Genomic DNA, 14,150 nt, shown 5'->3' on the forward strand with positions numbered 1-14,150 from the left:
GGGGGGGGGGGTTGAAGGAGAATTATCATGACAAGATAACAAGGATAAGAGGTAGAAACGATGGGATGGGTGTTGTGTGCATAAGTGGAACCAATATAGAAAGCAGATTGTCTAATCTTGATCAAGTTACACAAACCTTGGCATGCAAAACTGTAACTGATCAGAGTCGATTCGATATACATAATCAATAAAGGCCACGGAAATTTACAGGATAATTTGCATCTGCCAATTTACGATATAATAAAACGTGAACAGATTGAGGATTACAGGATCCAATGATACAGTGATAGTGATACAGAATACAGGGATACAGATAGAGGAGTACAGGACACAGGGATACAGAGATACTGGATTCAGAAATTCAAAATACAGGATGCCATGAAAAAAACACTGGGATTTAGAAGTATCAGTAGGATAAATTGAAATGAGAATCATAGATTGTGATAAAAGAAAAAGTTAGTTTTAAAACAACACATAATACGGCGGACAAGAGGCAAGGATATAAAAAAAAAACTAGAACAAGAAACAGTGATACTTGAAAATGGGGGAGTGATGCCAGAAGTAAAATGTAAATAGAGGATTCTTCATAACTTTTTTTAAAAAAAGGAACAATGGATAAATTTAGGCATTAACATAATACAATACTTATAGATAACAGGATACCATGCAGTTTACAGGATTATTAGATTCCAGAGATATTATTGAATACAGGAAACCATGCAGTTTACAGGATTATTAGATTCCTGTTATATTATTGAATACCGGATACCATGCAGTTTACAGGATTATTAGATTCCTGATATATTATTGAATACAGGATACAGAACCAGAGATATTATTAAATACAGGATACAGAACCAGAGATATTATTGAATACCGGATACAGAACCAGAGATATTATTGAATACCGGATACAGAACCAGAGATATTATTGAATACCGGATACAGAACCAGAGATATTATTGAATACCGGATACAGAACCAGAGATATTATTGAATACCGGATACAGAACCAGAGATATTATTGAATACCGGATACAGAACCAGAGATATTATTGAATACCGGATACAGAACCAGAGATATTATTGAATACCGGATACAGAACCAGAGATATTATTGAATACCGGATACAGAACCAGAGATATTATTGAATACCGGATACAGAACCAGAGATATTATTGAATACCGGATACAGAACCAGAGATATTATTGAATACCGGATACAGAACCAGAGATATTATTGAATACCGGATACAGAANATCATGCCAATGAGAGTGGATTTAAATTCTAGAGTTAGATTTAGTTCATATAAACTCTTATTTCTGCTAAGTCAGAAATCAAAAACAAAATATCAAAAATACCTTTTGCGGCTCATTAACATTATGTCTAGTGCGCGAATGCCTAGTTCACTAAGCTTAGATTCATGAATGCCTGGATAACAGTATGCCTAGATTCATGAATGCCTAGATAACATTATGCCTAAATTCAAAAATGCCACGATAATATTTGAGTGCATTGAATGTCTAGACATTGTATTTCAACAAGATTAATGAGAGAGAAAAAAACATACAATCTGGAAACAAACTTGGAGATTTGGGTCTCTGGGCTCTCTTTCAACAGGATGCTAAACTTCAAGAGCTAATCTACATGCTATACTCACTCTGCTATGTACCTGCAGTCTGCAGATGAGGTTGTATCTACTTACAACGATGTTATTCTTCCACTAGTGGAACATGGTTTGGACAACTATGATGATTGGATAGACTATGCCGCCGAGTTGGAGGAGTTTGGTAAATACTTCAGCAATACCTGGATTTGTCGGAGAAATGGGCGATCACCATTGTTTATGCCTAAACTTTGGAACCATTTTGAGTCTGTAACGGAGGTCGGACCTTAGACTAACAATATGCTTGAGCCTCATAATAGAACATGGAACAGTTTGGTAGGTCATTCTCCAAATGTCTCAAAATTGTATCAAATGTTTTAAGATTTAAGCCGGCGCTTAATTTAAACCGGGTTTTGGCGGATTTAAACTGCGGCTCAAATTCTTTAAATTCCATCTCAGGATTATCTAATGCTGTTGGTCAGGACATGACAACCAACACTGGAAGAAAGGAGAGGTCCCTGGATGCTAGAGTTAAGTTTGTTATTGATGCTTTTGACAGCATGCCAAGAGCAGATTATGTTTCTACTTTGGCCCAAGATATCCAAACATTTGACCAATAAAATATGTACTAAACCATTTCAACACAATAAAATAAGTAATAAATCATTCGAATTTTCTAGCATCATTTTTATCTGGCTTCAATATTTCTAGACATTCAATTCGCTCTAATGTTATCTAGGCATTATGAACAAGGCATTCATGAATCTAGGCATAATGTTATCTAGGCATAATGTTGTTTAGGCATTCATGAACTAGGCATAGTGAACTAGGCATTCGCGCACAAGGCATAATGTTACTGAGCCCTTTTTCAATAGATTTTTTAAACTCACGGTGTTAAGGTTTGGAGTGGGTCGAGTAGGTTTGAAGGTAAGGCACCAAGCCGGAGAACTACTATTATCCAGTTCTATATCTACTATCTTCAGATCATCTGAGATGATCGGTATCCGTCCCGTCCTGCCTGAGCAGGGTCTAGGACGGAGTTCCATTAAACTAGGTTTCCGAGGACGGCTAGATTCCGGGACGGATTTCTTAGTTGGTTTAGAATTTTTGTTGAGCTGACCCATGTTATTCTTGTTTACGTCTAGCTGGGATATATCGATATTATAAACATACGAGAACATTCTTTAGTGAACTAATATTCAACATCTGGAAGAAGAAAAAATCAAAAAAAAGGATGGACTCCCCAACATATAAATGGCAGAATGAATGGTTGAATAAATCTGTGAAAGGAGTAAATGATCAGGTTGGGAAGGATGAATGGATGAATATATCTATCAAATGAATGTATCTGTTAATGGAACATTCAATACAGTGATGAAAGGATGAATGAATAGATAATGTATCTGTTAATGGAACAACCAATACAGTGATGAAAGGACGAATGAATGGATGAATGTATCTGTTAATGGAACAACCAATAAAGTGATGAAAGGACGAATGAATAGATGAATGTATCTGTTAATGGAACAACCAATACAGAATGAAAGGACGAATGAATGGATGAATGTATCTGTTAATGGAACAACCAATACAGTGATGAAAGGATGAATGTATCTGTTAATGGAGCAACCAATACAGTAATGAAAGGGTGAATGAATGATAATGGAAATGATTTTTCTAGATTTCAATAACAGAAAATTTAACGCTTTATTGACTGTTTGCGTGTGGCTTTAAATAAATCGATTTGTGTTTTTTAGGTTCGTAAAATGGTTGAATAGTTTAATGGTTAAATTATTCAATGGTTTAGAGAATCAATTGGTAATCGGATTAAAATCAAAATGTTTGAAAAAAGGGATGTTGGTTTTTAATTAAAAATGAATGAATTCCTAAATCGAGGGTTTAATAGAAATATAAATGGGCGTATATTCATATTTGCTAAATATTTAAATGGTGAAAGCAATGAGTTTTAAAATAGTCTTCACAAGATTAAATGGTTGAATCGATTATTCCATAATTTAGTTAAGGGTGAAATTTGCATTTTGTGGAGAGAACTCAGATGGATGGAATGATATCAAAATAGTATAACAACTAAAGGTTACTCAGCTATATGAAAAGTTAAGATATGCCTGAATTAATGAAGAACGCATGCAGGAAAGAGTTCAAGTACCTAATCTTGAGATGGTAGATGAATAAATGAATACAAATAAATGAATAGATGAATGATTGAAACCTAATACCCTGCAGTTGAATGCAAAAACTGTCACGAATGTCATTTAATCTTAGGACAAAGAAAATTTGACTGTAAATGTTTAACTGGAACCATGGAATGATTAGGGAGGAAAATATTCCACCCCTGGCCCAGGTCTCTAGTTCTATAGATCTCCGAGTACTAAATATTCCACCCCTGGCCCAGGTCTCTAGTTCTATAGATCTCCGAGTACTAAATATTCCACCCCTGGCCCAGATCTCTAGTTCTATAGATCTCCGAGTACTAAATATTCCACCCCTGGCCCAGGTCTCTAGTTCTATAGATCTCCGAATACTAAGGAAAGTTTGTAAAAGTTTACCAAGGGTCCCCTGTCTAGTCAATATTAAAATCCTGCACTATCAGATATCCATCCGTACTTCAGGATATACCTGGATACTGGACAAACAATCCTAACTGTCAGGAATCTGTCATCTTAAAGCCTTTCCTTCTTATAATTTGGTTCGATATGATTTCGCAGGGGAATTGTTATTTTCTATAAAATTAATCGGTAAAAAAAGGAAGTTTTAATGAGAAATAAGAACTGTTCGGGAGGATAGTTATTAAGGAGAAATAATTAAAATTTCGATAATAATTTTGCTAGGTAAGTAAATGAATTTTACAAAAATGTGTACATAAATGTAATGTACTTTGAGTAATGTTATATACATTACCAAATTAGGATTAATTTGCCAACCTCAGTGAGTCAAAGACCCCGGATAGTTTGAGAAATCATGCAACACCTGAACTCACTCATTAACTAGGCCTTGGCTTTATTGAACCCATACTGGTTTCTTACNTCCAAATCTTGGTTTAACACTTTTCCAACTTTAATTTCATTGTTATTCTCGAGCATGTCAGTGTTTCTAACAAGTTTCTCAATTAGAATTTGAAGCAAATCGGTCAAGAGGTCCTTGAGTTTTGATGGGACATACAAACAGACAAATAAACAGATATTAACATTTTATATAGACACAAAGCACATATGAAAAATAATTTACCCAAAAAATAATTGAAACTTTTTTAATTAGAATTATATTCTTAACATATTAAAAAGCAAAGATTTGAGAATAAGCATACAGCGAAGGTACGTGTAACCACATAAACATTTAATATATTTTTGTTCTGATCTAATGTATATTTATATCTCCTATACATTCTAATTTTGTTACTTTTTGTTAGAAAAGTACAGCAGGTTTTTTTAATGATACAGCATAATGAATAAAGTTTGGTGTACGGGGATATTCATGATAACAGTTGTAATGTTTAGTATTATGTATTTATAATGCTAATTTCTTTTGTATAGTTATTACATTGAATTTTGGCCAACTGTCATGCATGGCTATTTTATCAATTTTTAGTGAAAAAATTGAATGTCACGACATTTCTCCCAATATGAAATTGTTAATAATCTCGTGCTAATATAGATTATACTACTTTGCTGAAGTATAAGGGGGACATGGGGAATCTAAACCTGTATTTGAACCTAGGGATTCCAATCCTAGGTGTTTCTAAACCTGTAATTGAACCTGGAGAATATAAACATGTTTTTAAATTTGAGAATATGAACCTATAATTGAACCTTGGAAAATAATGCCTTTATTTAACAAGAAGAATCTAAGCTGTCACTAAATTCTTTTTTCTTATGGAATAACTTAGATATCCAAGCAGTGTCAATAAATATTAAAACCATGTTAAGGTTATCAAATCAAAAATCTATTTTAAATATTACAAATTAATACCAAAACCCACAATTGTAACTAACCAAAATATGACAAACAATAATTAATAATTAATTCCCTTAAACTATACCACTAACTCAATCACAAGGCAAGTTAATTAATCTAAGGTCAAATAACCAATAACTACAGTATAATAACCAAAAAACTATGACATGATTTTCGTCTTTTTTTAAATGAAATGTTGCGAACAATTTTGTTCCTAACAGAATAATTTATAAAAATTCAATTAGAACATTTTAAAGGCTTGTTTTAGACATAATTATTACATTAGAAATTTCAAAATTTAAAGAAAAAACGAAGACAAGGATTCAAAAGTTTTCTGGTTACTACAGGGTTACCCACAAACGATGAGACTTTAGAGACGACTGTACAGAATTTACTTAGCCTTGTCTCACATTTTTAGTTCCTTGCAACTGTAAACTTGTTTTTCTTTGCCAATTTATAAAGTATGTCATTTAACAACTAAATGCTGGACAACAAACAAAATTCAGCCTTCAGATCGTTATAGCTTAACAGTTTTAGGTGGTCATTAAAGTCTCATCCCTTGTGGGTAACCCTGTACCATATTATTATATAGATTTTATGATTACAGAATATTAGTAGGGTTAGTGAACAATATGAAAAATATTATTACTTGACAGAATACAGAAGTACACACACTTGTGAGCAATGCTAAAATATCACAAAACAATGCAAAAAAGGGAACACACCAATTAAGGACCCCCCCCCCCTTTCCCCATTATCAATATGAAGGACACTTGAAAGGGTATTGAAAAACACTGGTTTGAATGGTATGTTCCCGACAGTCCAGTTAGTCACAAAACTACGTGCACAACTAGAAATAAAACTTACGGATTTAGTCTCGCCGAAATTCTTATTTTCGTTCTAGAAAAAAAAAATATTTCAATAATGAAGTATGATTCATCATCTATTCTTTTAGATTTTAAAGAAAAAAATGCGTTTTAGTTTTAAACTGAGGTGAATTCCCATGTATTGTAGTTTAAAGGGAGAATTTACATATTTAGGGAAGGTAACATGTACCAATTATTGATAGAATGATTCAAACTATATTTAAAGAAAGTTTAAATATAAAAATAACAAAAATTCTCAAAAAGATGTTTCTCACGCTTAAATAAAATCATTGAAATTCGACCAAAATTATTTGTTCTTCGTGTAATTCGTTACAGAATTCACTTTTGTTTTCGGCCATTTTGACGACTTTGAGAGGTCGATCAAAAGGGGGTAAAATATCTAAAAAATTGTTAAATGCCATGTTTGTATTACTGAGTATCAGAGAATAAAAAACATCGATAGAAGCAACATAGGTTTATTCAAAAACACATTTAAAACAAAATAACAAAAAAAGGAATAAAGGATGAGGATAAAAAACTTTTATGACCAAACGTAGTGACCCCACTTTTAATAAAATGTAACATTAAAACATTATTTCCACGCCCTTTAACTCATTAATCTGAACATCTCTCTGTACCTTCTGTATTGATATATATGGTGACCACGGAATTATGGATAAAATAGATTTACCTTTTGTAGTTTGTTTGGGATCACGTTAGCGTTGTCGTATGTGGGAGGAGCAAGATCTCCGTTGAGATCTAAAACCTGTTCCAGTTCTATCTCTTTACCCTTGGTTTCTCCTCGTTCAAACCATTCAACGGTTACACTCCTTGTCTCCACGTTTATCCCGGAGACTACAGCTGAGTGAATCCGTCCTAAACATAGATAAATTAGAATTCAAATATTCAAACATCAAATTTATAACTTAACCTCTTTTCCTGTTGAGCAGGAAATTCAATATCAAAATGTTTCAAACTGCATTTAAAACGATAGAAACATAATTTAATATTTTTTCCCTGCATGAGAAAAAAACTAGCAAATAAAAGATATAAAAATAATATTTTTCAATTAATAATTAAAATATCTGTATGCATGGATGAGAATATAATCAACAAGCTTGTGAACCCAGCTTTACCTGGAAACTGAACTTTATATTTGTAAGTTTTAAACCAAACTAAAAACATGTCAGTGTTTCTAACAAGTTTCTCAATTAGAACTCCCTTCCCCCTCCCTTTTCTTCCCTTCTCCCTCCCTTTTCCTCCCTTCCCCTCCCTTTTCCTCCCTTCCCCCTCCCTTTTCTTACCTTCTCCCTGTCCCTCGCTTGTACGTAATCAATTGTACCACAAGATAGAGCTAAGATATGTAGAACCAAGACCAAACCCAACCGTGCATAATTGAGTTTGATCTGATGTAACCTGTAGATAATAAGGTACTATTTAATCCTTAAAATCCGTCTTCTAATCCTGGATTGAATACTACCTTAAACCTATCCTATTGTCATCCAAACCTGGTTTCTCCGGCAAGCTTCGCTTCTGCCTTATTCTTGGATAATTATCCAGCATCCCAGGAGGGGCGGAGTGTCTGTGTTTAGCATTTCTTCCTTGACTTAATCTGTCATGGTTCTTCGGTCGTCTTCTAACCACCTCATCAGGGTTTTCAAACTCAACCCACAGATAGTTAGACGAGTTTCGTTTAGGAAGCAATGGAGCGTCAACACAGGTTTCTTCTCCGTATAGTTCTAAAGGTGGACTACCGGAGTCAACCTCGGAGCTCCGTTCGTCGGAGAGAGAAAAGAACCCTGGATCGTAATGATCCGAACTAGACGATCTATGATCTGGAAAACATTGGTCTGGTTTGAATATGGACCCACGAACAGGAATACAGGGGAGTTTTCTTCTTACTTTAGTCCCATCGGAGGTAAAGGTAAGACTTCTTTGTAATCTTCTTCTAGAACATTCGACTGATTTCGAGTCTTCCGATATAGAAGAAACATCTTCCAAACTATCATTCAGGTTTCCTGTCGCTTGAAAAGAAGATGATGGAGAGAGAGAAGAACGGAGATGAAGAGGGTCAAGAGAAGGACGTAGGGAGGATAGTATAGGAGAAAGAAGAGAAGGAAGAGACGGGAGCTTTCTCACTCCTCGTCCTCGTTTTAGATCCTCAAGACTGTCATAGCAAGTAGATTCGTTCTCGGTTTCATCCTCTAGATAAACATTGAGATGTTTGATTGTGTAAACAAAAAAACGGAATTTAATGCATAAAAATACACTTCATCCGTACCTGAAGTATTGTCCAAGTGCTGAGCAAACTCGGTATTTTCACTTTACAAAAACCAATTTTATAAAAATAAAAACTTTTAGCAATAAAGAAAAACATTTTGAGATCTATGCAGTATGCACTAGATAAGTAATACTGTAAAACATTTTCTAGAATTCCGACCATGATTGGATTAAGATTATTGGTTTCAATAAATTCCTGGTATCTTCATCTTCAACTTCAGATCTATCACTCCATCCCTCCCTTCTCCAATCCATAGAACTGGTTTCAGAACCATATTCATCGTTCCCAATCCTTGGAACCATCTCCAGCTCACTTCTTCCAATCAACACTCCTGTATTCTCAAAATCTGTAGGAGTGGTTTTATTCTTTAATATCTCGGGATAATGAGGACTGTGTGTGGCATAGAGGGTGGGAGGATTGGTAGTTACCACCTTATCTCCAGATCCTGTTAGAAAAGTTGCAGGTTCAAACTTGGATTTATCAATCAACATTTCTCTGGTTTCAAACAACGGTTCAATTAGTTTACCATTTTCAGGATCTGGATTGTCTATGGTGGAAAACTTATCTTCGTCCGTAGTTGTTAAAAATGTGGATTCAATGTTTGAATGAGCTTGAAAGTTGACTCCGTCTGAGTTTACATCTTGAGGATCTCTAATATCACCTTTCAATGAGCTATTAGAGAAGAAACCTTTCATCTCCTTGTTATCCGAAACTTGATCTGAATCAATCGGATTCAATACTGATTCTTCTCTTTCATATTCAACCATATCCTGGCAAGGAGGTTTCAATATCTCATGCAATCCTTTTCTTCTCAGGTCCTTGGCTTCAATCTCTGTAGGAGAGCATAGGTCATCAATTTCAATTTTAACTCTCTCTTCTTCTCCCTCCTGAACGTCTTTGAGATGCATATTTTTCTGTGGGTCTGCCACCTTCACTTCAATCCTGAATTCATTAACAGATTTCTGCATTTCCTTTTCAGAGTGTCTGGCAGTTACTTCTAAATTCTTGTCATCTTTAACAGTCAATTCAGTTTCCAAATCTTGGTTTAACACTTTTCCAACTTTAATTTCATGGTTATTCTCGAGTTCAAAACTTCTAAACTTATTTAAGCTATCCTGGCGTTCTGACAAATTATTTATTCGCATGACTCTACTCCTTACCGTGCCAAAACTTTCATCCTTTATCTTTTCTTCAGCCTTGTGTGTGGTGTCAAGCAAAAATGAATGATTTGGAGGTTGGGATTCTTCAATTTTTTCAAGTGTTTTGTTCAGCTTGTCACTTTTCTCAGACACCTTAATATTGCCGTAAATTCGGGAAATATCTTCCGCAATCTTCTGATTTTCATCTTTAAAATCATAGTTAGGTTTGTTAATCGGCTCATTCATTGTTTCAACGTTTTTCAAGCCTTGTTCAACTTGAGAATTGTTGGTGTAAGAACGCTTATCTTTTGTAATTTCATGTTCTTTAGCAGCAGAACAGGTTTCTTTGCATACATTTTTATGTTCCACTGGTACCTCAACTACCTTCTCTTCTCTCAAACAATCGTTTTCAGGAATTCTAGCAGTTACAATTTCTTTAATATTCTCATTATCTGCATCTCTTTCTAGATTTTCTATAGGTTGATCTAATACTTCATGTTCTCCGGTAGCAACTTTACAGGGTTGTTCGGATTCAAATATTATAGGTTCTTCCTGGGCTCTCAAGGAATCCTTATCTTCTTCAGTTAGTTTTCTTTTAATATCATGAATAGTGGTATACTTTTTAGGTTTAGAATTAGTTAAGGTTTGAGCTAATTCTGATTTGCTATTGGGAGTTACTGGGCGTATACCATTCCCAACATTACTTTCAGTCCTGAGAACTGAACCCTCTTTTAAACGATTAGATCCATGATATTGAAAAGTAGATTCTGTTGATGAAGGTGGAACTGGATCCACATCATTATCATCCCAGCTCTCTACAGTCGGTTGTAAACTTTCATCTAAACCATTAAACCCACGCCTACTCACTACATCTCCGGAGCCAGGTTTAGGACTGCTGATCCCACTTTGATAAATATTCTCTGGTATTGTTTGGTTCAATTCATATTTCTTGCTTATAGATGTAGCGACAATGTCTGGCATAGGTTGGTGACCTGAATGCGTGGGAGTGTTCTCAGGTTCGTGTTTGCTCAGGGTTCTACTATATGGCACTTGATCACAGCTCAGTATTAATTCTGACAACTCTCCGCCTACTCCCATCATCTCAGAGTTTATCCCAGGTTTATTAGATGGTTCTAGTTCTAGATCTGGGATCTCCTGAACCCAGGATAGATCTAGAGGTGCTAGACCAGACTCCAGGATGGAACTGATCTCAGCTGGGACGGGTATGCTCGTTCTCCTATTCTTCATCTCGGGTGAGATCAAGGTTTCCCTCTTCTCTCGGGTTCGGATGTTCTGCTCCGTGGTAGATTGACAGGTCTGTAGATCTCCAGTATTGCTGCCTGATCTATCAGATAACACGGATTTAGAACCTTCAGCTATTTCATGGTCTAAGAGAATGTATATTTTAGAAAAGATTTGACATTTATATATTTACGTGTCATGAAATAATGTAATTAAACTTTTGTAAAATCTCAGTGTTATGTAATAGTTGCAGTTAACATTAAACAATCCATTTCTTAAGAGATTGGACAGTGTACATGTTATTTCAAGTAGTTTTCTTCTTTTCTATTTAAACAATTTACTTATTCAACACCGAATAATGATATTTGTCAAAAAACTGTTAATAATATGCCATTATTTTTTTGCTTTAGTTCAAAGAAATGAGACACAACTAAACTTAATTTTGCGAGTTTTCTTAACTATTTTCTACAATAAACGTCATGCTTAGTTTAATCTACCATCGGCAATATAAAGAATTCCTGGCATTTAAATCTGCTTCAGAAAAAAAGAAATTGCAATTTTTTGTAAAAGAAGACAGCATAAAAAGCCACTTATACAATCCCTTTTTGATAAATCCGTCAGTCAAAACTAAATTCAATAATAAAAAAATTTAAGAAAAAACAATTTAAAAAGAAAAATGGCGGCTTAAATAGCAACATTCGAAAGCTAAAATTTTACTAGAAAAGGGGCGCGTAGCACCCTGGAGCCTATTTTACAACTAATTAAAAGTGTCTCTTTAAACTTAAAATATTCTTCCTTTGACTCTTTCAAATGAGAATGATGGAGGAGGGACTATTCTAGGAGAATTCAATCCGTCCTGTCTAGATATTCTTGGAGAATCCACTCCGTCCTGTCCAGATATTCTTGGAGAATCCAATCCGTCCTGTCCAGATATTCTTGGAGAATTCAACCCGTCCTGTCCAGATATTCTTGGAGAATCCACTCCGTCCTGTCCAGATATTCTTGGAGAAATAAACCCAACATTTCTAGATGTTCTTGGGGAACTCGATCCGTCCTTGCCTGATATTGTCGGAGATATTAACCCGTCCTTGCTGGATATCTTTAAATAATTCAATCCGTCCTTGCAGGATATTCTAGGAGAACTCCACTCGTCCTTGCAGGATATTCTTGGAGAATTTAACACATCCTTGCTTGATGCACTTGGAGAACTCAATCCGTCCTTGCTTGATATTCTTGGAGAACTCAATCCGTCTTTGCTTGATATTCTTGGAGAACTCAATCCGTCCTTGCTTGATATTCTTAAACTCAACCCGTCCTTGCTGGATATTCTTGGAGAATTAGATAAGTCTTTGTCAGTTAATTCATCAGATTTGGGCCCATCTTCACTAAATAATTTTGTAGATTTTAATCCATCCTCAAGAGATAATTTTGCAGACTTTAATCCATCCTCAAGAAATAATTTTGTAGATTTTAATCCATCCTCACAAGATAATTTTGTAGATTTTAATCCATCCTCACGAGATGGAATGTTCGAATTAACCCCATTGTGACCAGATAATTTTAATGTGTCCAATCTGTGAGTAGTTTCTAATTTTAGATGATTCGACTTTCCTTGATTAGATAATGCTGAAGGGTTTGAATCCTCGGCATCCGATAAACTTAATGCATTGAACCGGTCTGAGCTGGAAATAGGCAAAAAATGTAAATCATCATTTTCGGAAGGACTTGGTTGCAATTTTAACCGGTCATGACCGGATACTGACCGATAATTCAATTCAGCCTGTCCGGATACTGACGCATGATTAATTTCTTCCTGACCGGGCAATGTTGGATGAGATTTCAAACTCGCCCTAGGATCAATTTCTCTGCAAATTTTTGTCTTATCACTCAGCTTTACCGGAACTAAATCCTCTTGGGCGAGTTTCTTGGCATATGTTTGAGGATTAATGTTAGGATTATTTTCTAGTTGTTTTGTATTGTAAGAAACTAGAAGAGCCGGGATGGATTGATGGGAGGAAGATACATCACTGATATTATTGGAGGACCGTTCTAGGTTTCCCTCCAGGCTTCCAGATAAAGAATATCCTTTGGATTTTCTCCATTTTCTTTTCAAGGATTTTGCAGATTTTTCCTCCTTCTCCTTAGAGGATTCCTGATCACTGGTCTCAAGGACTTGAACCTTGGATTTACACTGTCCCATTCTAAATACTCTAAGGATAAGGAGTAAATAATGATATCTAAACTATGGTTCTACTCTCCTTCCTCCTCTCTACAATACTAACAGTGCACAGGCAAGATTGTGAGCGTGCAGTGGCGCAGCGCGCATCCACCCATATGTCCAGACCCGGGAGAAAGTCAACCCATTGTTGTGCGCAATGAACAATACGCGCATACCATCATATATTGTAAATTATGCAAATGTAGATATAATTTACATGCAATCAACTCGTTAAGTTTCGATAAAAATGCTTGCAAAAAAAACATTAATTGACAGTAACCTTTGACCATGGATCTATGTGAAAACAATATTCTTGAAAGTTGACACAATGCAGCCAATGTTGGCAACCTGGTTTAACCCTGATAAAGAACAAATACCAATATTAAAAACTAGAAATTTATTATGCTCCAGGCGAAGAGGATAAAGGGACTGTCGGCGTAATTCCAAGAACCCCTTTAAAGTTGTGCTACAGTACCCTTTAACTGTTAGTCTGAGGAAAGATGATAAGGATATCCTTGTTTTCTACAAAATTGTAGTTTTTCTAAAAAAATGACGTGTGGATTTACATTACAAAGAAAAAGAAGGAAATTCACCAGATTTAACACTTCAAGATACAGGGTGTCACTCATCTTATTAGATTGCTTATAGCTCTAAATTGTGAATTTCAGCATCAATCAAAAAATTTTAAAAAATAATTAATTTTTAAAACATCTATATGGCTAATATTAAAAATGTATGCAGAAAATACTATGTTTTTCGCGTATTATGTGCTTATTTCGGCGTTAAAGCTTGGAGACAATCCAAGATGATATGGTACGCTCTGT

At 35.1% G+C, this 14,150-nt stretch overlaps 1 protein-coding gene across 3 annotated transcripts in view; it reads right to left on the bottom strand.

Annotated features, from left to right (window-relative positions):
* LOC111700122 (uncharacterized) overlaps nt 1-13,888 on the bottom strand; it is a 27,046-nt gene extending 13,158 nt beyond the window's left edge. For 2 of the 3 annotated variants that reach the window (XM_023470950.1, XM_023470943.1), the window contains exons 1-6: nt 11,904-13,888; nt 8,923-11,254; nt 8,728-8,768; nt 7,955-8,650; nt 7,138-7,322; nt 6,448-6,480 (exon numbers count right to left, since the gene is read on the bottom strand). In XM_023470950.1, the coding sequence (XP_023326718.1) occupies nt 6,448-6,480; nt 7,138-7,322; nt 7,955-8,650; nt 8,728-8,768; nt 8,923-11,254; nt 11,904-13,308 (4,692 nt within the window). In that variant the 5' untranslated portion in view covers nt 13,309-13,888. The remainder of the gene's footprint in view (nt 1-6,447; nt 6,481-7,137; nt 7,323-7,954; nt 8,651-8,727; nt 8,769-8,922; nt 11,255-11,903) is intronic. The other variant, XM_023470957.1, reaches the window with a different exon arrangement.
* Between the last annotated feature and the right edge of the window lie 262 nt (nt 13,889-14,150).

The sequence above is a fragment of the Eurytemora carolleeae genome, unplaced genomic scaffold (assembly GCF_000591075.1).
Source record: "Eurytemora carolleeae unplaced genomic scaffold, Eaff_2.0 scaffold47, whole genome shotgun sequence".
Taxonomy (NCBI): Eukaryota; Metazoa; Arthropoda; class Copepoda; order Calanoida; family Temoridae; genus Eurytemora; species Eurytemora carolleeae.